Source organism: Symphalangus syndactylus, chromosome X (genome assembly GCF_028878055.3).
Source record: "Symphalangus syndactylus isolate Jambi chromosome X, NHGRI_mSymSyn1-v2.1_pri, whole genome shotgun sequence".
Taxonomy (NCBI): domain Eukaryota; kingdom Metazoa; phylum Chordata; class Mammalia; order Primates; family Hylobatidae; genus Symphalangus; species Symphalangus syndactylus.
In genome coordinates, this window is record NC_072447.2 from 137,948,631 (window position 1) to 137,957,825 (window position 9,195).

Below are 9,195 nucleotides of genomic sequence, written 5' to 3' on the forward strand. Positions count from 1 at the left end.
TACAGAAGGTTCTTGAACTTTCATTGATGCAGTGGCTCTTTGCTTTGCTGACAACGAAGAGTTCTATAGTTTGTTTTAAAACAAACAGTTTAAAAACTACCACACACACAAAAAAACCCAAAAACTTCTCATGCCAGCTGACCCCACTTTGTTCACAGCTAAGATGGCAGCAGAATGCTATGTCAATATATACAGAAACAAGACAACCGGAAGCTAAATGGATGCCCCCTGCAGAGTCAACAGGTCCAGCCTTACACTGCATGCCCTGCGCTACGGTCCCTCCAAAAGGCATCTTCCCCACAGCCTCAACACCAAGCAAGGAGCATCAAGAGTTTTTCTCGGGTGTTTTGTTCTTTTTACAAACTATAGATATATACAGTTGACAACTCAGGATTTCTAACCAATAACCATATAGTTAACACCATCTTACGAAAAAAAAAAAAGCCAAAAACATTATTAAGTGCCTTCCCACACCAACAGCAAAGCGCACAGAGTGAGGAGAACAGCAGAGTACCTTTTCATTTTAAAAATGTTTGGAAATATGTACAACTTTGATACAGTTTCAGGGTGCTCTGGACACCCATGGCCACATCACATAAACCACTGACAATCTCTAGAGCACTTTGAGAGACTACAATATGATCGTGATCAAATTTTGCAGTTAAGCCTAATGAGGGCAACGGACACTTCTCAAATAAGAGATGTGTCAATTACTGCGCTCCAGCCAGCGCCTGTAATCCTTCCACTTTGGGAGGCCGACGCAGGCAGATCACCTGAGGTCAGGAGTTCAAGACCAGCCTGGCCAATGTGGTGAAACCCCATCTCTACTGAAAATACAAAAATTAGCCAGGCATGGTGGCTCATGCTTGTAATCCCCAGCTACTCGGGAGGCTGAGGCAGGAGAATTGCTTGAACCTGGGAGGCAGAGGTTGCAGTGAGCCGAGATTGTGCCATTGCACTCCAGCTTGGGTGAAAGAGCGAGACTCCATCTCAAAAATAAAACAAAAACAAAACCAAAAAATTATGGTGCTCCCCTACTCTAAGGTATTCACAAGGAGACAGATAAACAGTTTTTAAATTCATCCTCCTCGTCCTCCTCCTCCTCTTCTTCCTCCTCGTCTTCTTCATCTTCCTCTTCCACCTTTATCTGGGCAACTTCAGCAGGACTCTGCGCCATCAAACTTTCCTTTTGACTTATACTCAGCAACATCCTTATACTCTTCCTTCAGTTTTGCCGCCTTAGTGATGTAAGGCTGCTTTTCACTGTCATTTAAGTTATTCTACATCTCACCCAGCTTTTTTGACACGTCTCCAATACAGATGCCAGGGTTTGTGGATTTTATCTTGGGGTGGAATTCTGAACAGAACAGGAAGAATCCAGATGGTGGCCTTTTGAAGGTATTAGAATCCTTCTTCTTCTTGCCTCCCTTAGCTGGTCCATAATCCTTCATTTCCTGATCATAGCGTACTTTATCCGCCTTTGCCAATTCATCAAATTTAGACTTCTCTTTCCTGGACATTGTCTTCCACCTCCTGGAGCACTTCTTGGAAAATTCTGCAAAATTGACAGGGACCTCTGGGTATTTCTTCTTACGTTCTTCTCTGCACGTCTGCACAAAGAAGGCATAAGCAGACATCTTGCCATTTGGTTTCTTGGGGTCACCTTTAGCCATCCTGACTGTATTGTTCACTAGTCTGGGCAGCGCAGGGCATGACACGCAGCTCTGCACTCCCCAGCCTCGTGCTAGCTGCCTCCAGGAGCTGCCTCCTCCTTCCTTTCTTTCCTTTCCTTCCTTTCCTTCTCTCTCTCTCTCTCTCTTTTCTTTTTTCGGAGTCTCTCACTTGTCGCCCAGGCTTGAGTGCAGTGGTGCGATCTCAGTTCACTGCAACCTCCGCCTCCTGGATTCAAGCAATTCTCCTGCCTCAGCCTTCTGAATAGCTGGGACTACAGGTGTGTGCCACCACGCCTGGCTATTTTTTGTATTTTAGTAAAGACAGGGTTTCACTATGTTGGTCAGCCTGGTTTCGAACTCCTGACCTTGTGATCTGGCCACCTCTGCCTCCCAAAGTTCTGGGATTACAGGCATGAGCCTCCACGTCCGGCCCTCCTGTATATATTTCTTTATTGGCTCAGATTCCTTAGGGAAGGTGATTAATTGGCACCCTTGATCCCCTTCCCTATTATGTACATAGCTATCCTTTGAAGAGGATCCCATCACACCACACCACCACCACACACACACACACACACACACACACCCCTTTACTTTAAGGACCTATACCTATAGGGTATAGTCCACAACTCTTTATCTGGGATTCACATTCTTCTCAAACCTGCCTCTCCATATTTATCCCCTACTGTCTCCTGAAACAAACCCTTTGTTTCAGTCAGACCACTTCACCCAATTATATTCCAGCCACTGGATCTCTGCTTAGCCATTTCCTCTCCCTGAGAAGCTCTTCCCACTGTTCCCTGCCGATCCAAATCCTACCCATATTTCAAAGCCGAGGTCATCTTTCTCTGTGAGAACTCTCCTGGACATTCGTGCACAGAGTAAATTTATTTATTACCTGTAGCATAAATTAGGGTTAAGTTTTCTCTTTGTCTATACATCCATTCTCCCCACAACCAGATTTGTGAGTCCCTGGAGAGCATGGGTCACATTTTCTCTCTTTGTTCCCTCAAAGCTTAACATGAGTTAGAATCTCAACAAATATTTGTGGCTAGAATTTATCTTCTATTTCCCTATTTCAGAACACTAGTTTCCTGAGCTAGCGGTTTTAAGGATATGAAATTGCTCTTCAGCCACCATTAATAATAGCAATAGATTATCTTATAAAAATACCTTAATAGCTTCCACTTATTACACATTTACTCTGCCAGTCATCACATTTTACCTGGATTAACTCACAGACTCCTCACACCAACACTTTTAGAGATTCAGAGTGCTTAGGTGATTTATTCAAGGTCCATCAGCCCATATATGCAGAACAGAAACCTCTTCTTCTACAATAGAAAACAATAATCTTGGCCGGGTGCCTTAGCTCATGCCTGTAATCCCAGCACTTTGGGAAGCCGAGGCGGGCGGACCACAAGGTCAAGAGTTTAAGACCAGCCTGGCCAATATGGTGAAACCCCATCTCTACTAAAAATACAAAAATTAGCCAGGAGTGGTGGTGCACGCCTGTAGTCCTAGCTACTCAGGAGGCTGAGGCAGAAGAATCGCTTGAACCCGGGAGGCGGAGGTTGCAGTGAGCCGAGATGGCACCACTGCACTCCAACCTGGGCGACAAAGTAACGCTCTGTCTTAAAAAAAAAAAAAAAAAAATCTTACACAGATGTTTACTGTAGCCCTAGCAAAAGGCAAATAAATCTCTGCCCTAAGCTTCTTGCTAAGTATCTGCGTGGCTTATGACTTACTAAAGTACCTACAGGAATTCCGTTAATGCTAAAATTCCTTTCTTAAGAACATTCACATAATGAATAACAACACTCAGCATTCATTCATGAAGATTTAAAAACAAGTAGCAACACCATTCTTTAATCCAGTCCAATTTCACAGGTGCTATCATAGCAATGCTAAGATTGTCTCTTAGCAATCTTAACTTGATTACCTCTTTAAAGGCCCTATCCCCAATACAGTCATATCCGGAGGTCCTGGGGGTTAGGACTTCAACATAGGAATTTTGGGAGGAAATAACTTAGCCCATTCCATAGCGGCCCATTATGGTGATTACTTCAATCTTGCCTAGGTCAGTTAAATATCATCATTTGGCTTCTGTATTCTGGAATCCTATAATCTGCATTGATACTGGGAGGCCCAGTTGCACCACAGCATCTCTTACTGTCTCTCTGGTCTGCAGAAGACAACCACTATTGATCTCAAAAAAGCTGTCGTGTCTGCTTAGCAGTGCACTCCTGGTGAAGGAATGTCTTCTCAGCCTTCCCAGGGAACATGGTCAGGAGGTAGTTTGATATGGTTTGAATCAGTGGTCTAAGGGATCTGGTCCCACGTTGTAACTTTGTATTAGGCCATTCTCGCATTGCTATAAAGAGATACCTGAGACTGGGTAATTTACAAAGAAAAGAGGTTTAATTGGCTCATGGTTCTGCAGGCTGTACAGGAAGCATGGCAACATCTACTTGGCCTCTGGGGAGGCTTCAGGCAGCTTACAATCATGGTGGAAGGCAAAGAGGGAGCAGGCACATCACATGCTCAGGGCAGGAGCAAGAGAGAGAGCAGGGTGGCGGGTGCCACACGCTTTTAAACAACCAGATCTTGCAAGAACTCACTCACTATCACGGGAACAGCATTAAGGGGGATGGTGCTAAACCATTCATGAGAAATCCACCACCATGATCCAATCACCTCCCACCCGGCCCACCTCCAACATTGGGGATTATAATTCATCATGAGATTTGGGCGGGGACACAGATCCAAACCATATCAAACTCCATTCTCACATATGCACATACCTTGCATTTTGAGCTTTATGATACCTTCTCCAGTATCAGTTCTGGTATGCCCACTTCATTTATTATAGAACACTGTCCTCCCCACTCCCCCATTCCCTAGCTTCAAGGAGCAATCCTAGCAGCATATTAGTACTGGCACCACGTGTCCTTGCCAGGCCATTAAACCCTGAGTCACGGGAGGGTGCTCCTGTGACAGTGAGTTCTCCCCATTCCAATCTCATCTTTCTCCCCTTTGTCAAACCTAACTATCCAGGCATTCTAAGGCAGGGACAGCTTGAGGCTGCTCCTCTAGGATATAACCACTTATCCTGCCAAAGGACAAGTACATCTTCCAGAAAGTTCGGCCTTGGGACAAAAGCCTGCAGTGGTATCTGCTCTGCAATCTCTGGATGACATTGTTTTCTCAGACTAAACGCAGTTTAATAAACAAGCCACTAGGGGGCAAAGCTGCTTTAGTTTAGTAAATTTAAATTGCTGTTTTTTTGTTGTTGTTTGTTTGTTTGTTTTTTGTTGTTTTTTTTTTTTTTTTTTGAGACGGAGTCTCACTCTGTCGTCCAGGCTGGAGAGCAGTGGCGCGATCTCGGCTCACTGCAACCTCCGCCTACCGGGTTCAAGCAATTCTCCTGCCTCAGCCTCCCGAGTAGCTGGGATTACAGGTGACTGTCACCACACCCGGCTATTTTTTGTATTTTTTGTAGAGACGCAGTCTCACTATGTTGCCTAGGCTGGTCTGGAACTCCCGGGCTGAAGCAATCCTCCTGCCTGGACCTCCCAAAGTGCTGGGATAACAGGCATGAGCCACCGAGCCTGACCTGAATTGCTTCTTTCTTATTACAAAAGTGTGGGCCGGGCGTGGTGGCTCACGCCTGTAATCCCAGCACTTTGGGAGGCCGAGGAGGGCGGATCACCTGAGATTGGGAGTTTGAGACCAGCCTGACCAACATGGCGAAATCCCGTCTCTACTAAAAATACAAAATTAGCTGGGTGTGATGGTGGATGCCTGTAATCTCAGCTACTCAGGAGGCTGAGTCAGGAAAATCACTTGAACCTGGGAGGCGGAGGTTGTGGTGAGCCGAGACTGAGCCATTGCACTCCAGCCTGGGCAACAGGAGCGAAACTCCATCTCAAAACGACAACAACACTAGCTGGGCGTGGTGGCGTGCACCTCTAGTCTCAGCCACTCAGGAGGCTGAGGCAGGAGAGAATCGCTTGAACCCGAGAGGTGGATGCTGCAGTGAGCCGAGATGGCGCCACTGCACTCCCGCCTGGCCACAGAGCAAGACTCTGTCTCAAAAAAAAAAAAAAAAGTGTGGAATACAAGGAAAATAGAGATAAACTAATAAGAGAAGATAAAAATCATCTGATATCCCATACCTCAGATAACCACTCAGGACTTTATGGTATTTTGTTTACATTATTTTCCCCCTCCACCTAAATGTAAATAAAAAAAAATTAATGTGGTGTTTCTCTACATATTATCTGGTTTCTACTTTATAATAAAATCTTGTTTACTTGTCTACTTTGATCTGTTCTTGGCTTTTTGACTAAGTGTAGTACTTGTCTACTTTGTAATAAAACCTTTCCAAGATTTTAAATATTCTTTTGTGGCATTTTCTTTCTTTCCTTTCTTTCTTTCTTTTTCTTTCTCTCTCTCCCACCCCCCTTTTTTTTTTTTTTTTTTGAGACAGACTCACTCTGTTGCCCAGGCTGGAGAGCAGTGGTGCAATCTTGGCTCACTCCAAGCTCCGCCTCCCGGATTCACGCCATTCTCCTGCCTCAGCCTCCCAAGTAGCTGGGACTACAGGCGCCTGCCACCACACCCAGCTAATTTTTTTTTTTTTTTTTTGTATTTTTAGTAGAGACGGGGTTTCACTGTGTTAGCCAGGATGGTCTCAATCTCCTGACCTCGTGATCTGCCCACCTCAGCCTCCCAAAGCTTTGGGATTACAGGTGTGAGCCACCATGCCCGGCCTCTTTCTTTTTATTTTATTATTTTTTCAGACAGAGTCTCACTCTGTCACCCAGGCTGGAGTGCAATGGCACGATCTCAGCTCACTGCCACCTCCGCCCCGGGAGTTCAAGTGATTCTCCTGCCTCAGCCTCCTGAGTAGCTGGGATTACAGGTGCCCACCACCACACCTGGCTCATTTTTGTATTTTTAATGGAGATGAGAGTTCACCATGTTGGTCAGGCTGGTCTCGAACTCCTGACCTCGTGATCCACCCGCCTCAGCCTCCCAAAGTGCTGGGATTACAGGTGTGAGCCACAGTGCCTGGCTGTGACATTATCTTTCTAATGTTTAATTATTATTAAAAACATGGACAATATAATTTCTCATGATTAAATTTTTTTGCACATCATCGATGAACTCCTTGGCTTAGCTTCTCAATAACTGAAAGAGGAATTGCTGGCTCAAAGGCAATGTAATCCTTTTAGGTTTGGGACATGTATTGCCAAGTTATTTTCCAGAAAGGGGGTGACAACTACAGTCGCGCTAGCATCCTGAGAGAATGCTGCTATGACTCTCTCATTGGCAACACTGCTCATATCTTTTGAAATTTTTGCCAATTTGACAGGTAACATGTTGCATTGTGGTTGTTTTTAATTGCACCTCTTCAAAAATCAAATGTAAAAGAAATATTTATTGAGCATGGATTATTTGTCATGCACTGTGCTAATCCCTGGGAATCCAGGAGGGAGTAATGCAGATATTGTTCTTGCTATCTTTAATCTCACATTCTAGAAAGATGAGGGTATGCCAGAAACAAAGTAAACTGATACACAAGTAGTTATGGATTGGAGGAAGCGTCATAGAGGAAAGAAACAGGGTAGTGTACTACAGATAGTAAGGGACATGCTCATTGGCCTCTGATAATTTCAACAATTCTATCCTTTATGCTCATCAGCTACCATGTTTCTTCTTTTGTGAAATAGGGAGGAATAGAGGCGCGGGTAAAGGGAGGCTGATAGGAAGTTTGCTGCCATAAAGATGATGTTTTACATTTAGTAAAGGGCACAGTCAACTCCTACACCATTCTCTCTGGGGTGGCAACTCTGAAATGCTGAGGTGGCCTTGGACTAGTAGGAGATCTGTTCCTTATCTCACCACACAAAAGCAGATACCAGTACAGCAGGCCCAGTATGGATACATTCTCTCTCTCTCTCTCTCTCTCTCTCTCCCTGTCTCTCTCTCTCTCCCTCTCTCTCTCTGTCACACACACACACACAGCATACACCAAGGTAAGTCATTGTTCCTGATGGCATTAGACAGAAATGATCACCCCAAGTCCCTGAGCAGAAGCCCTGAAACCCCCTTCCATCCTTACATGAACCCATAGGTGGGAAGCTTCAAGCCTCAAAATAGGCGATTTTAAATGCAATGTGTATTCTTATTGTGGGAAATTTGTAAGAGTTGAGGATGGCCTACAGCCTCTAAAATACCTCCGTCAAAAGTCCTGTCACTGCTCTTCCTTGAATTCCTAAGTAGTCCAGAGATGAAGTGAGCTCTGGAGGGTTAATTACACCTTCTAGACAGAGCTTGTAACATTAATTACGTTTAGGATTGCATCTGTCATTGGGTCTGGAAGTGTTGACTGAGGAGAACATGCTTTTCACAGCTAATTTTTTTTTAAATTGCTGCATAACAACTTCATAGCAACAACAAGGAAAATGCATGAGAGAAAAAATGACCTCAATCCCCCCGCATTAATGCATCAAGTGCAATTATTTTTCCTCACCTGTTTTTATGTGGAACATGCCTTCTTTATGCCATTTGAATGACACAGTAGTTTCTAGAAGATCTGTGTACTTGTTACTATTGGCGGTAGACCATGAGGCTTCAGTGGGGTATGACACCAACACCAACCCACAAGACACAGCAGATGGGGTCTCCTGGGCCAAGATGAATAGAGTTGCCTCTCGTGGGATGTGAGGTCCAAGGTGTGGTTCAGGAAGGGCAGAGCCTGGGCAAACCACCTTGGGTACCCTTACCTGCCTCTCGGCCCAGTCTACTTGCCAATGCTGTTATACAATGGAGTTATGGTGAGTGTGAACACCCAAGAGAGTTGGACAAGGAGCCAGAATTCAGAAAATGGCAATGGGCAGCTTGGAAGATGCGTGTTGGAGAGGGCACAGACCCATCTCTGCACCCTGCTTCTCTGAGGGTGGCTTGTAGACTGCTCATTTGAACGTGGGGTTCAGTAGCTTTCCTCTGCCTCCTGGGAAACAGTCTCTGACCAGCTGCCAGCAATGCAGTGCCCTAGGGGGCCAGGGCCTAGAGCAATTGATCCTGTGTATCAGATCCAGATGGTAACTCAGTGTTTACCAGGCGAGCTTTGCAGGTGGGCAGCGGGATGGGGAGGTGCGGGACCTGCCTGGCCTCACCTACTGCTCAGTAGTTCTGGTTGTGGTATGGTTCACAGGCCTCTATATGTTTCATGCTTCCAGAAAAAATTAGGCTTTCAGCCTTCTCCGTATGGGTTTAAAGAGAATGAGAGTGAAAGCTTCAAAACCTTCTTGAATAGTCTCAGAACTCCCAAAATGTTTCTTCTACCATATACTATAGGTTGAAGCAAGTCACAGGCCAGCCCAGATTCATGGGGGTGGAGAAACAAACTCCATCTCTTGAAGGAAGGAGTGGCAAAGTCACAGTGCAAAGGGCTGAGCATCCAGGGATGGGAGACACTGCTGTGGCCTTTATTGTAATCAGTCTACCAGTC

The 9,195-nt window shown here is 45.2% G+C and overlaps 1 protein-coding gene across 1 annotated transcript; it reads right to left on the reverse strand.

Moving 5' to 3' along the window:
- Positions 1 to 1,280: 1,280 nt before the first annotated feature.
- On the reverse strand, positions 1,281 to 1,673 carry LOC129475186 (high mobility group protein B3-like). Its single transcript, XM_055267278.1, has one exon. The coding sequence runs from the start codon at positions 1,671 to 1,673 to the stop codon at positions 1,281 to 1,283; it is 393 nt and encodes a 130-aa protein (XP_055123253.1).
- Between the last annotated feature and the right edge of the window lie 7,522 nt (positions 1,674 to 9,195).